The sequence below is a fragment of the Hibiscus syriacus genome, unplaced genomic scaffold (genome assembly GCF_006381635.1).
Source record: "Hibiscus syriacus cultivar Baekdansim isolate YM2019G1 unplaced genomic scaffold, ASM638163v2 tig00110830_pilon, whole genome shotgun sequence".
In the NCBI taxonomy this organism is placed as follows: domain Eukaryota; kingdom Viridiplantae; phylum Streptophyta; class Magnoliopsida; order Malvales; family Malvaceae; genus Hibiscus; species Hibiscus syriacus.
In genome coordinates, this window is record NW_024062881.1 from 185,897 (window position 1) to 201,496 (window position 15,600).

The window sequence follows — 15,600 nt, forward strand, 5'->3', positions numbered from 1 at the left end:
GTGACATGGAATTAGTATCGAATGAGCATCAAAAAGATTTTTAGGAATTTATTTTCTAATGTGTGCATATGTTAGTAAGATTCTAACATGTGATTTGAATTATTTATGTTGTGTAAATGATGCTCATTTAGATTTTGTGCTTGAATTCAAGATCAAAAAATATTAAAGCTAAGGAGAAGCTTAAGGATGAATGTGAATTTCTAAGGAAAGTTTGCGAGCTAAGGACACTAGGTGAGTGCATATTTAATTTGTACTTATGTTATCGAACAAACATTGGCTTGCGATGAGCCAGTGGAAAAGTTACTATGGTAAGAAGTGACTCCTAAATGTTATGTGATTTATGATTCATGCATATATGTTCATTTGGTAAGAAAATAGAATTAGGGAATAAGCTAAGGATGTTAAATAGGGAAAGTTGCCTAGAAATTATAATTTGAACAATAAGATTAAAATAATCACCATACATTATACATAAGTGATTAAAGGATGATTCTTGTATGGATTCGTATATCACTATAGTTTTGTTTAAAACAAACGACTACTGACTTCGAGGAGTATACAAAAAGATATGAATTTTTTAATCGATGATAGGTCAGAAAATAGGGCAGCAAATTCTACTCAAAATAGCTTCTATCAGTCAGCTTTGAAAATTCACTATAAATTGTACAAATTGAACTAGAAGAATTTCCTTATATGATTAGATTCAATTTGAGTCTAGTTTCCAGTTGTATAAACGAAATAATTTTTAAGTGTGTAGATTAATACATAATAATATTTCTTTGAAGGTAGTGCAAACTACTAGAATAGTAAATTATGATAAAATTTGGATTAAACCAAATCGAAAGCAAAGGATCAAGTTAAAGCTTATTGAGGCTTATATTTAACTTGTATATAAAGTGTCAATGTGATTGCAATGAATGCATAGTATTATACATAGATGTGTCATACATCGTTAGGAAGACTTGCGATGAGTCTACCTTATTTATATTGGTATGATATTTATGTCATTTATCATATGTTTAACATATTCTAAATATGTTAAAGGTTAATATAAATGCATTGATCACTAGCTTATATAAATGGTGTTTATCATGAATGTCAATTCTGGTATGAATTGCCCAATATTGAATTATATTGATATGCATTGCCATAATTGAAATAAATATATACTATATGCCCAAGTAAGGCATTGAGGGACAGTGGTATAGTTGGCATGCCATAAAGTTCAGCATCACGCTGCATATCTGGTTTAGCACTATAGTGTATATAAAGGACACTTAGTGCAGGTGGTGGGCGTGACCTTATGTGTCATATTCGGTTTAGCAATATAGTGTAAATAAAGGACAATTAATTCACATGGTGGGCATGATCTTATGTGTATTGACACTTCGATGCATATTTGACTCGTGTACCCAGGGTCTTCATAGGTCTATATTTTGAGTTATGGTTTACTGGCTAATGAATGATAAACATATGAATAAGCTTATGAGATTTTGGAATGAATGGCAAGTATATTGGTAAGAAATTTTCTATATAGTTTATATAATGTTAATATTTGGTAACATGGTTGAAATTCAGAGTAATATTATTTATTTATATTTATGTGTTGTATTACATTTACTATTACTACGATTGCCTCATTAAGTATATATTTAGCGTGTGATGTTCTAAATTTCTCTAGTTGCCAAGTGTACAAGTAAGAAATATTTGCAAATTATAAATACGGTTAGTATTAAATATATTTAATCTTATTAATGAATATTATTTTATTAATAGCATTATGCAACAAAATAACCCTAATGTTTGACAGTATTATCAAGTATACCCTTATAATTTTTTCACATATTCATCCACTCAACATTTAGTTTTAGGTCAAAAATCACCCTCGGTAGATGGAAATCATCAGCCAACTGACGGTTAATGCCAGATGTTGACCAAGCATGTACACATGGACATGAATGTTGATGTGGCATGTCCATATCATAGTTCATGATGACATGGCACGACCACGTCAAAAATTTAAAAAAAATAAATAATTTTTATGATTAGTATTATTTATATTTATTTATTTATGACCAATCAAAGAGTGGCACGTGTCACTCTCCAATTGGTGTTTGTTTAAAGGAAGTATTAAAAGGAGAATTGCTTGGAAGGGGAATTGAACCTAAAAAAAGGCTATGGAATGGCCTAGCTTTTGCCACTAGACCAAACTTATTACTTGGTTAAGTAATGAACAAATATTTAATAGATACTTAATTTGAATTTAATGGGAGAAAAATTTAAAACAAGTGTTTATACTTTCTCCTATACCCGATTATTCCCAAAATCCTCTCATAATCTGATTTACCATCTATGCGAATATTCCCAAAATACTAACTCTAATATCACCAAAATTGTTTACCCATTGAATTTCACCTCCATTAAACTCAAATCAAGCAGGAAATTGGAATCAATTACGCCAAATTTTTTATCATTGTATCTTGAAATGAGCATTTAAAAGATGCTTAAAGTTTAAAATTCAACTAATAAAAATCAACACACTTCCAAGATCTTTTGATGGCTGACCCTTGATTCACAACATCGTCAACATTTCTGAAATAAACAAGGAAAATGGTTATGAGAAGTGAGAATAATTAAAAGAAATCAAATTCCAAGTAGTTGTTTTGATCCTTGATAGGATGAACATCATGTTTATTACTAGCTGATGATGCCCAGGCTGAAATCCGCTCAATCTCGACTGAGTTTGGAATCTATGTTGGTCTCGCACAACGGATTAAAGCCCAATTTATGCCTTCAAAGAAAGGATATTTTTTAATCTTCGTTGCACCTTGCTTATACGCCAATCTATGTTGTGGCTCTTTGACTAGCAAGCCCCTTATCAAATCTCTGGATTAAAAACTTGCTACGGTTGATTCCGAAAATCTCAGTGGCTACTCTACGACATTGAAGAGTGTTGTTCAGTTCTCGGACCTTTTGAAAGGAGTTTTACCGAACAATAGCTCGTACAAGGAGATCTGATGAAGGGGGATCCGAGACAGATGATGCTGAGTTATCAGATTGCACCTTAATGGCGCTGAGATACCATGAGTTGGAAGATCAGCGCAAAGGCAGGATTTGATTGTGATATGTTTCTTATTGGGGCCGTTTTGAGTGTGTTTCAGTCTTTTTGGCCATAACTTTGGCTACGGGTGTCAGAATAAGACCCCAATTCGGAAAGCCCCTTTCGACGCTCATGTTGTCCACACATGGCTCCATGTGGCCTTTTTTCGACCTCAAATTTTGTTGTTTTCCCCTCCGAATCACTAGTTTGATTTATTTTTTACTATTTATGGTAATATTTCGCTTGTCAATTAGGAAGTCATTTTAAATCCGATTTGGGCCAGATTTTTTAGAGATTGCATATTTTATTTTGAATTTTAATTTAGAGTATTTTTTTTAGATTTTTCTATTTTTGGCAAAATTCGAATAAACACGATTTTTGGCTATAACAATCCGGCTTGTGGACTGATTTTGGCATTGTTTGATTTTATAATATTCTGTTAAACCCTAGAGACTCTTTTCTCTGGTTTTGGGTGAATTTTCTCCTGTGAATCATCTGTTGGAACTAACCTGCAGGATAATCGCTATCCTGTCCGGCGTCAAGATCCCGAAGGTCCACCAATGGAGCACAATTCCATGTCCATCACCTTTGATAATTTCAGGTGCCAAGTACTCGTTGGTTCCCATAAACGACATGGATTGTGCATTGGGGAAACGAGTTTGGTGATATTAGGGTTAGTATTTTGGGAATAATCGCGTAGAGGGTATATCAGATTATGGGAGGATTTTGGGAATAGTATAGGAGAAAGTATAAACATGTGTTTCAAATTTTTTCCATTAAATTCAAATGAAGTATTTATTCAATATCATTTAGTTCATTACTTAACAAGTAATAAGCTTGGTCTAGTGACATGTATCACTCTATGATTGATCATAAATAATTAAATATAAAAATATTAAACATAATAATTATTTATTTTATTTTAAAAAAATCTTAGGTGGTAGTGCCACATCATCATGAAATTTGATATGGACACGCCATGTTAGCATCCACGTCCATGTGTACATGCTTGGTCAGTATTTGGCATTGACCGTCAATTGACTGACGGTTTCCATTCACTGAGTGTGATTTTTAACCCAAAACTAAACTTTGAATGGGCGGATGTGTAAAAAACGATAAAGGTATATTTGATAGCACTGTGCAACGTTAGAGTTATTTTGTTGCAATATGCCTTTATTAATACTTAATGATTAATTATTTAGACAGATTTTAGACAATTTTATTTATAATATCTGCTTGAAACTGGATTTAAAATAGAAGTTAAAAAAATTATATTTTAATTTTATGTGATTAATTATTTTAGAATAAAGGTTAAGAATTGGAAATATTTGAGAGAAGCAAAATTTTATCCATTTTGGGTTAAGAAATATTTTGAATAATTAATGTGACATCTTTAACTCGTAATAGTACATGTATGCAGGTTAAGGGTGTTACACGTCACATCGAGGTGACAAGTTTCAAAGTTTTTTCTCTCACAATTTTTAGTTTAAATCAAATTATGGAAAATATTATTTTAATAGAATTTATCACCTCAATGTGACAAGTTCCTTAGACAATAATAAATTAGAACAGTGAGGATCCCAAAATAAAGTTCTACAATCCTATTATGCAAAAGTTTTTTCTGGACTACTATATTGGGCCAAAAAACCAATAATGAGTCCTCATTGGACCTTATGCACATGCCTTTGTTCTCGTTATGGGCCTCCAATTTTATATTTATAATTCATTTCAGAATTTTCACCTTATTTTCTCATAAACACACTTTAATGAAAAAGAATGGTTAATCTAGACATGGCAATGGGTCAGGTTTTTGGTCAACCCGACCCAAAAATATGCGCCCTCCTGTCGATCCGACTCGACCTGAAAAATATATACCTTCCCTCCACCGGACTCTGAACAGACACGATATAAAATAAGGACTTATTTTTAAAAAATAAAAAAATTAAGGAAATTACATTACTATCCTCGGGTCGGGTCGGATCAAAGTTTTTTAACCCTCCACCCGAACCCGACCCTACCAGACCAAACCCAAACCTAAATTTTTTTTAAAAAAATCCGACCCTATCGAGTCGGAACCCGTTGGATTTGGGTTAAATTGTCTTCTCTAGGTTTAACCCATTGAACTAGATTTTAAAAATATTTTATTTCTAAAATGTTATTTAATCATTTTAAATCAATATTTAATCATTTAAAATTAAAATTTGATATATTATTTTTATTTTTTAAAATATGTTTAATTAGCTTTAAATTGGTAATTGCACGAACCAACATACCTCAGTGGTTAAAAGAATCATTGTTGTTACTAGAGGTCACATGTTCGAGCACCAGCGACTACAACAGGGTGATTGAGTGTTCATTGTCAAATGATTTAGAGTATTTAGAACATATATTACATTGAAATCATTTTAGTTTACTAAAAAACTTTAAATTTTTAATTCAATAAGATAAATAATTCAAATTTATCTAATAAAAATAAATGATCGTTGATCTTAGTTTTATATATTATTTTCTATATACTAATATTTGACAATTAAAATTTTATATAAATATAAATTTATCGTTTCATAAATTTTTTCCAAGTATATTTTAAATTTATTTTACGGTTGACAGTTATGAATTTATTATTATTTTTGTAATATTTCAAACATCGGGTCAGTGACTATAATGTAAGGATTTAAAATTTGGTGGTTTAATTTGAAAAAATTAAAAAGTACAAGGACTGATTTAGGAAATTATAGTTAAGACTATTTATTAAGGATGGAAGATTGGAGGGATATTATGGTCTTTTAGAAGGAAATGAATTTAATATTTATTTCTTTTAGAGATATTTATTAAATGTTGAATAGGGGGAAAGGATAAGGTTGAAACTTTGGGTTTTCTACTCTTCTTCTTATTTTTTTCCCTGTAACTCCATAGCAAATGTAAGATTTCTTCAAGTTGATTTTTCCTTCCATTTTTGGGTTGGTTTTGAAGCCTTAAGTGATATAGAAGCCTTAAGTGATATAGAAGCTTAAGGAAAGCTTAAGAGAATAAAACTAAGATATTAGTGATTTAATAAAATGAGTTTTTAAGTGATTTGATGAAATTTGGTCAGAAATTGGAGTTTAAAACATAATTGACTTGTCAAAGATGTAAATAAGAGATTTGAATCCTTAGAAGTGATTAAAACATGTTAGAAAATTTGGTGTGATTTTTAGTTTTGAGTGTTCTTTGGAGATTTTGGATGTTATAAGGAGATTTATGGATGTAAGTTAGTTGGGTTAAGTGATGATGAGTTTAATGGTATGGTTGGAGATAAGAGTAAGAGATTAAGGGAAATTTGGGTAAAAATCGAAATAAAAAACGTAAAATATGGGTAATGGTATCGGTACTGGAAGAACAGTACCAATACTATAAGGTTAAATTGGAGGAAAGAGGATGAACACGATGATCAACATTGATACTGATTAAAGTAGTTTCGATATTGATGTGGAGGTATCGATACCAAGAGGAAGGTATCGATATTATAATTGAAAAATGGATTTCCATAATGAAAAATGGTTTCAATACTGAATTGGGTATCGGTACCTTAGAAGATAAATATCGATACTATTCAGTTTGAAATTTTAAGTTAAGATGAATTTTAAAAGAATTAGGAAATAATTATTGTACTTTTGAGTATTAATATTTTGTATAAATGTTAGTAAGGATACTAACATTGTATTTTATATTTGTATATGTGATTATGGATGCTTGTGTAGTTTGTGATCAAATTTGTGATATAAACAAACCAAAAAGGCAAGGAAAAAGTTCAAGAATAGTTGGACTTCGTCAGTAAGGCATAATATTTAGGCATACCAAGTGAGTGCATATATTATGTACTTATATGATATGAGGATGACTTGCGATGAGTCAACCTCGAATGTTTTGATAAAAGTATGTTTTATAGTATTTTGAAATATTTTCATAAAGTTTATGGAAATGAGTTTACGAATAATTTTAGAGTATGAACTGCTCTAAAATAAATGGATAAACTTTTATATTGTTTTAACAATTATCGATGTTTAAAAAATAAATGTTTAATCTGCGAATTTGACTTAAAGGCCCATTGTATATGCATTGAGAGCCATAGGTGCATTTCAACATACTTTTTTTATGATGGTTATCGATCGATTTTGTTTAATGCATATGTTGCATTTTCGTATTAGTACTATATATACTTTTGGCACTATGTGTGCGTCCATGAAATTCATAATGAGTTTTTGAATTACCATTTCGACACTAGACATACTTTGTGTATGATGGTTATCGATCGATTTTGTTTAATGCATATGTTGCATTTTCGTATTAGTAGTATATGTACTTTCGGCACTATGTGTGCATCCATGAAATTCATAATAAGTTTTTGAATTACCATTTTGGTATTATGTGTGCATCCATGGAATTCATGGAATTCATAATAAGTTTGTGAATTACCATTTCGGCACTATGTGTGCATCCATGAAATTCATAATGAGTTTGTGAATTACCATTTCGACACTTAGGTGCAACGCATGTACCTTGCATTCTCATTCAACATACATTGGGCAAATAAAAGGATAAATTGGAAAAATACTGATTGATAGGTATGTTGGGCATACTAAATATTGTTTTGCAGGTTATGTGAAAGAAACATGGTTTACCAAGCCAAATTTATGTATTATTATGATGTATATGATTTAATTTGTATTTGATATTTTATGTTATACTTATATTTTGGTTACACCTCATTTGTATTATTATTATGCCTCGCTAAGTATATACTTACATGTGATGATTTTCACGTGTAGGTAAAAGCCATGAATATATCTACAATATCAGTAAGACATCCTATGATGAAATTTTGACTTAGTTTAGTGACATGTACTTATGAATGTCCTATTAGCTCTGTTTAACAATTTCGGAAAATGGTTTGTAATATATCAACTGAATCGTTTTATATTATTTAAAATATGGATAATATGAACCAATATTTTTAATTTGAATGGACATGTTTAATACATATATATATATATATATATATGTGTGTGTGTATTTTAAGAATGTTTTATAAACTATATTATAAAATTGTTTTATCTAAAAAACAAAATTTTATTGGTTTTCAAGTACTAAAAATGTTTTAAAAATCATGTGACATATGTGAATTGTGAACGGAAGCGTATACGGAAAATGTGTGTTACAATTTTTTTAATAATATTTTATCTAAAATAAAAGATAGATTTTTAGTATTAGGTTATTAAATAATTAAAATATATAGACGTTTTTAATTTAAAATTTATGTAATTACTAATTAGACTTGAGCTAAAATGTTTTCAAGATAAATCACACGTTAGTAATTTAAACTATCAATTTTGATCTATTTTAATACTTAGATTTTTAATTTTTTTATATATATATAAAATTTAGTTTTTATTTCATTTTCGTACCTCACCATTTAAAACTTTAGTTTTTTTTTTTCATTTTAGTTGTCGTTCAAAATTTAATGTTAAGTTTTGAAAAGATTGAAAGTGTAGATACTAAAATGGATAAAAATTGATAGTTTATGTATTAAATGCGTTAAATTTTTTACGAATGAAAACTAAAATGAAATAAAAACTAAACATTACGTATGATTATAAAAAAAAATAAAAGTTTAAATATTAAAACAAACTAAAACTGATAAATTAAGTACTAAATGCGTAGTTTATCAAAGTTTTTATTCAGAGTCGGGATGATAACGGAGCTCTACACAATCCACATGTAGAAGGGAAGGTCAAACGGCGTCGTCTTCAGTTGCACTCTTCACCCTTCTCTATCGTGATCCATCTCCGGTGGTCACTGATTCATCATACGCCGTCGATTACATCTCAGCTCAACCTCTTCCACACTTTTCCCTTCAAAACAACGAAAAGTGGGCGGCGCTAAGGGGAATCCTTCCCCCCCCTTTTTTTTTACTCCAGAGTAATATCTTTTTATGGATTTCGATTTTCAATTCATTTGACGAGGAAGAAGAAGATTTTATAATCAGACGATGTCAAAGAAAGCCAGTAACTGCGGTATTTGCGACAATTCGAATTGCGCTTCTATTTGCGCCGTTTGCGTTAATTACAGGTACATTAAAAACTTGTCGTTAGAAAAGTAGAATATTTTGTAGAATTTGAAATTTTAAGCTGTTGACTGTTGACTGTTGACTGTTTTCTTTTTTGTTGTTTTGATGAACTGTGCTTTGCAGATTAAATGAGTATAATTGTTTGTTAAAATCATTGAAAAGCCATCGTGAATCTTTATTTTCGAAATTAAACGGACTGATTGCCGCAAAGGTTTGATTTCTACCTCTTTGTTGGAAATTTTATTTGTGTATTAATGTTTTTTTCTCTTAGTTCTGATTAATTTTGGTCTGTGTTGCCATAGGGGAAAGCTGATGATCAACTGAACTGGGAAGTTAGTCAAAGCGAGAAACTGACTAACTTGAAAGAGAAGCTTCGTCGAAGCAAAGAACAATTGGCTCAAGGTTTTCTGTGATGCTTGTTCCTTAGTTATTATTACTGGTTGTTTAACAATTTCGTGTTTACATTTGTTAAGCATCTGATAAACGATGTTCTATATATAGGGAAGGTTAAGATTGAGAGAGTGTCTCATGAATTAAAGATCAAATATGGATTGCTTAAATCAGCTGGTGCCACGGTGCTAACTTTGTTTGATCCTTTTTCGGTTTCTTCACGAGAATTGAGAGTTTTCTGAATGATAACTATAGGTATTTTTATCTTTTATCTTTCCCCTTTGCAGTTGGAAAAAAATAGCATGGAAAAGCTCGAAAAGTTCTATCCCAACCTTATTCGCACACAGAGCTTGGGGCATGTGAGGACTACCTGTTTTTGATGTTTGTGTTATCTATGGGGTTTTAGATTTATGCTTATGTTAGGTTCTTTAGGAATTGTTTTATTTTATCAAAAAATTGTGACTAATGACAGTTTCTGATCTGCAGATGGCAATTACCTCAGAACGTCTTTATAAGCAATCTGTTGTCATAAAGCAGATATGCAAATTGTTTCCCCAACGACATGTAAGTTTTTCTCTGCTAAATGATTCGCTTCTTTCAGCTATTAATTAACCTTTGCTTGGTGATATGTAAGTTATTGAGATTTAACAAAAAAATGTAAGGTGATATTTTGCTTTTACAAGACTTTGACATAGCTAATTTGGTTAGAAGGATGATATTCAGCCGAAAGCTTATAGGCTTCATTTACCCTTCCATCCCTCTTTTCTATTTTAGGCCTAAGTCTCCCAGGTTGAATCATGCTCTATTTTCACAGGTACATTTGGAGGGGGAGGGAGGAGATGGATCTAGTGGTCAATATGATCATATTTGTAATGCTCGCTTGCCAAGAGGACTTGATCCGCACTCTGTTACATCAGAGGAGCTTGCTGCCTCGTTTGGGTATTGTTTTGTTTATTTTTACAAGGCTATATGGCAACTCTACCTCTGCTACACTTATTTTCTCCTCATTGTAATATGTACTTTTGGATATCCCTTTCCAAAGATTTTTATCTTCTTTTTTATGCAAATCTTTTATTAGCATGAATACTCCAGTTTTTGACTCTTCGGTAATCCATGGATTTAAATCAGCTACATGGTGCAACTTCTAAATCTTCTTGTTCACAATTTGGCTGCCCCTGCTCTTCATAATTCAGGTTTTGCGGTAAGAACTAATAACTGATTTCTCCTGTATGCTGTCCAAAAAATTTGTTTAAATATCTGATTTTGAGCTACTTTTATTTATTTATTTATTTATTTTGCTCTTTGAGTTGTTTTAATAGCTTATTTCACCTCAGGGATCTTGCTCCCGGATATGGCAACGTGATTCTTATTGGGATGCACGCCCTTCTTCTCGAAGGTATATGACCCATGAAATGTTATTTTACACAAGTTATCAAGGCTTTCTCCTGTAGGACTGAATATTGCTTGTGCTTTGCAGCAATGAGTACCTGCTTTTTATACCTCGCCAAAATTATTGCTCCGCTACTGGTGATAATTCATGGACAGATAAAAGCTCTAGTAATTTTGGTGTTGCTTCCATGGAATCTGAGAGAAGGCCTCAGCTGGATTCAAGAAATAGCTTCAATTATTCTTCTGCCTCTCCACACACTGTTGAAACACACAAGGACTTGCAGAAAGGGATCTCTCTTCTGAAGAAAAGTGTGGCATGCATAACAAGTTACTGCTATAACTCACTCTGTTTAGATGTTCCTACTGAGGCATCTACCTTTGAAGCATTTTCTAAATTGTTGGCCACACTATCTTCAACTAAGGAAGTTCGATCTGTTTTTTCCTTGAAAATTGCTTGTTCAAGGTACAGTTTGGAAAGTTTTGGAAGTATGAAACAATTGGTTAGTTGTTATTTAAATACACTTAAGGAGAAGCAGTTGTAGTTATTTTCAGACGGTAGTTTAAGTGCTAAATCCGTTTTCTGTATTAAATAAATATTGAGAAATTTATGGCTGTAGTTGGATAGGAGAAGACAATCATATATCATTTGGCAGGAGTTTGGATGTCACCCCACATACTAAAATGAAATTACTGTCAATCTTATCCATTAGCTATTCCAGTTGATTAGTAGCTTTTTTTATTTTAAGATGCACGTTATTCCCAGTTCTAGTTTGTTAGATCACCGACATAATGATAATAAATGGTCTGAAAAACATCTCTTGGACAGATATGATTTTTTTTTCTCTTTTTCTATTTTGTTGGTACTTCAATTCATTTGTTTTTTAGCCCCAATTGTTGAACCTAATTGGAGATTATAGTTTAAAGTTGGAATTGCGCCCATTTTTTTTGTTTGTCTTGTCAATGAAGAAATAATACATGCTGCTTTTTTTATACACGTGGATGCATGCAGTATTTTGGAGTTGTTCATTGTTATCTTTTTTATTTTCAGGTCGGGTAAGCAAGCTCAACAACTTAACAAATCTGTATGGAATGTGAATTCTCCTATTTCATCAAGCACGTTGCTGGAGAGTGCACACATGCAGCCTTTTACGGTACGGAATTGCCTTCGAGGCTTTGAATTTGTTCTACTGAAACTTCTGAGATTGTCACTTGTCGACTTCTCTTATTCATATAACTGATATTTGAAACCCCTTTGTCTCATATTTTGACCAAACATGCTTCGGTACAGTTTTCTCACATATAAACTTTTCTGTCTCCTGTTGCTGTTAAGTTATAGTTGGGGGCAGAATTTCCAAGAAAAAATGACTAAATTATATTCTAATACTCAGGTTTTCCATTCAAATGGAACTCCTTTGCATTGTTTGGGATATTTCTCGATTTCTTTTTTCTGGCTTTGAGTCGTTAATTTATACACTTTTTCCAGTTATCTCTGCTAAAAAAATCGTAACAAGCGTAATAGTGCAACTAATTTTAGGCTGTAACTTTGGAGCTAGACAATTTGAGTAAACCATTGTGATTTTGTTTTCTTCCCCTGTCGGTGCAGAAAAACATCTCCGATCACAACCTTCCTAGTTCGGCTGCCAGTTTGCTTTTTGCAAATGAGATGTCTGTTAACAGGAAGAACGAAAGCCTTATCGATGAATGGGATATAGTGGAGCATCTGAAATTTCCCCCTCCACCATCAGAAACTGAGGATGTTGAGCACTGGACTCGAGCCATGTTTATCGATGCCACGAGGACAAGGACAAAGAGATGACTAATATTGATATTATCCGTATTTAGGTTAGGCCTATGCTTATTCCCCTCTAGTCATATAGCCAAATACACATTTTGTCCAGCGGTGATGTATATTTATATTTTATATTTATCATGAAAAATGTTAAGTCAGTTTCTTTTTAAGGGGATATTTAAGAATAATGCAGTTAATGAATTCTTTATTATTACAAAATGTCAACTGAACCATAAGTCGAGTGGTGACATCAGTTGACATTTTGTTCATTAACATCTCAGAAACATTCCATCATAGTTAGGGTAGTTAGGGTAGTTAGGGTCACTTTTAATTTTGTAATATTTTATGCATTTGAGTTAAGTCTTGAATAAATATTAAATTTGAAATATGATTCAAATTGACTCGTAATAAAACGAAAGGAAATTACCTTTTTTTTTCTTTAGGCACTGAAAATGCATAGTGGGACAAGTTCACATGGTCCCCAAATTTTGGAACAAAAGTTGAAGGCACAATGCGTTCAAATGAACATGGATTTTGACACCAAACAACCCATTGAACATGTAGGGTGAAGATGCCTTTTTTGGATTGTGTTAGTGGGGGAAATCAAACCATAGATTTTTTTGAATAAAAATCTAACCATAGATCTACACAAGTGAAAAGTTGCATTTTAGAAATGAAATGACGACCTTCAAATTTGCCCCAACATAATCTCAAAAAATTTTTTTTGACATTTTGTCAGTTCCACGAATCGTCCAGTTCAAAATCTTGGTTAAATTGTTAAGTTTTATTATATTAACAACTCATACTCAAATTTATTTTATATAAATTAAGGAATTTTAAGAAGAATAGAGTTTGAACAATGTATTCTAATAAAAAAAATTAACTTTATTCACATTTGGTGAATCTATTAAAATGATATTATATATCAAATGAATTCTGAATTAATCTTGTATTAATTAAAAAAAAGGTTATAATCGAAAAATTTATCAAGAGTGAAATTTTTAGAGTAATTTAAATAACATTTTAAACCGAAAATATTACGTTCTCCATAATAAATCCGGTTGCAACCTAAAAAGTTATCTTCAAGACATCTTCGGTTGTAACCGAAATTATTATCAATTATATAATTTTTTTAGAGTATACATGTAACATTTTAGGTTAAAATCCATTACAATGTACCATTCTCGATTGTAACAGAAATTATCAATTCTATAATTTTTTAAATTAGACATGATAACATTATAGATTAAAATCTGTTACAAATTAATTTTAGATTAGACAGCCGCACAGAATAACTACCCTTCCGGTGAGGTTGATGTATGAAACCTTGGTTATTAGCATGGTAGAATAAAGAGCAAAACCACTCCTGCATGTGAGAAAATTTCGAGATTTCAAAGAATCATCTTCCATATTTTGGGAATCTCAAGTGTTATTTTGCCACTTTACGATTTGCATTTGCATTTTCTTTTTTAAGACTTTAAGACCAAAGCACATGATGTTGGAAATAATTGAAAAGAACTTCTAATGGCTTAAAAGTCTTTGCCTTTGTTTTCTAGCCACCAAATTCGGCATAGAATTGTACCCATTCAGACATAAAAGAATAAAGCAAAGCACAACATATAATTATTGGCATCTTTCTCCATGACTCTGAAGCTCTTACATTGTAAGATCTATTATTTTTCTTTATGCTTGATACCTTGGAGAAATATTTGCGCATCCTGTGTTCCACATTCATATTCAATACAAATTCAAACATATAAATAAATCTAATCTTTTATAATGTAGATAAATTAAATTTATCTGATATCAATATTTCATATTTAATACAAATTCAAACATATAAAAAAAAATCGATATTCGACACTAGTTTTAATTCCGAATAATAATGTACTTTTAATTAGTAACTAGGGTTGAAATCTTCACAAAAATAAGTAGGTCTGGACTCTGGAGTGGAGACTTTGGCATATAAATATCATGCGGTCTAATCACCTATACAGATTAGTGAAGATGTTAAGTCAAATGATTGTGATTTTGCCGTGCAATAATGACTGCTTTGTGATCAGAGCAAATTTGTTCACAAACTCTTTCTAAATTTGGGGAAGGCGTAGGCTTATATTAACATATATATTTTTTACTTTAACACAGATAGTTTAATATTTAAATTTACTCAAACTTTAAAATTCATGATTTAGATGGATAAAATATAATAATAAGATTGTTACAATGTTAATTGAAAAAAATTTGTAAACATATAAAATTAAAATAGTTCTATATTATGTTATTATATAAGTGAATTCCTTCTTTATTTTTTATATACTTTATATATATATATATATATATATATATATATATATATATATATTAAAGATATAAAATATTTTTAATATATATACTTTTAGCATATATATATATATATTATATATATATAAAATATTTTTAATATATATATATTAAAGATATATTAAAGAACATAGAAGAATACCATCGGAATTGGTTTAAGTAGTAATCAGCTTGATATCACTTAAGCAATGTCTTTAGTTCGAATCTTCCTGTATGTAAAAAATCTCGCTAGGAGATTTACCCACGAAACTAGGTATGCGACGTGGATTGATCCGAATCAATCAGGATAAAGTATTGGAACCGGAAAAAAAAAATTAATTGCTAGATTAGTTCCTATGTATATCTTTAAAATATGAAAAAAAAATTAATGTAATAAAAAGTAAAACCTTTTCTATTAATGTATTAGTCGGGTAAGGACATAGTCAAGATCGAACATCAGGAGCAGTTAAATTATTAATTTCATTATATTAAGTATTTAAATTCAAA

The 15,600-nt window shown here is 30.8% G+C and overlaps 1 protein-coding gene across 1 annotated transcript; it reads left to right on the top strand.

The window, feature by feature from the left end:
• Positions 1-8,829: 8,829 nt before the first annotated feature.
• Positions 8,830-12,885, top strand: LOC120142460. Its single transcript, XM_039157147.1, has 12 exons — positions 8,830-9,208; positions 9,330-9,417; positions 9,509-9,608; positions 9,708-9,781; positions 9,884-9,955; positions 10,083-10,160; positions 10,411-10,535; positions 10,725-10,797; positions 10,931-10,992; positions 11,074-11,448; positions 12,034-12,136; positions 12,589-12,885. The coding sequence occupies exons 1-12, from the start codon at positions 9,129-9,131 to the stop codon at positions 12,799-12,801; spliced, it is 1,443 nt and encodes a 480-aa protein (XP_039013078.1). The 5' UTR covers positions 8,830-9,128; the 3' UTR covers positions 12,802-12,885.
• Positions 12,886-15,600: the final 2,715 nt, after the last annotated feature.

Excerpts from the sequence above, each read along its gene's own strand:
- LOC120142460 (XM_039157147.1), top strand. The coding sequence starts at position 9,129 with ATGTCAAAGAAAGCCAGTAACTGCGGTATTTGCGACAATTCGAATTGC. Across the intron at positions 10,798-10,930 it reads TTCATAATTCAGGTTTTGCG|GGATCTTGCTCCCGGATATG; the intron begins GTAAGAACTAAT and ends ATTTCACCTCAG. Across the intron at positions 12,137-12,588 it reads CACACATGCAGCCTTTTACG|AAAAACATCTCCGATCACAA; the intron begins GTACGGAATTGC and ends CTGTCGGTGCAG.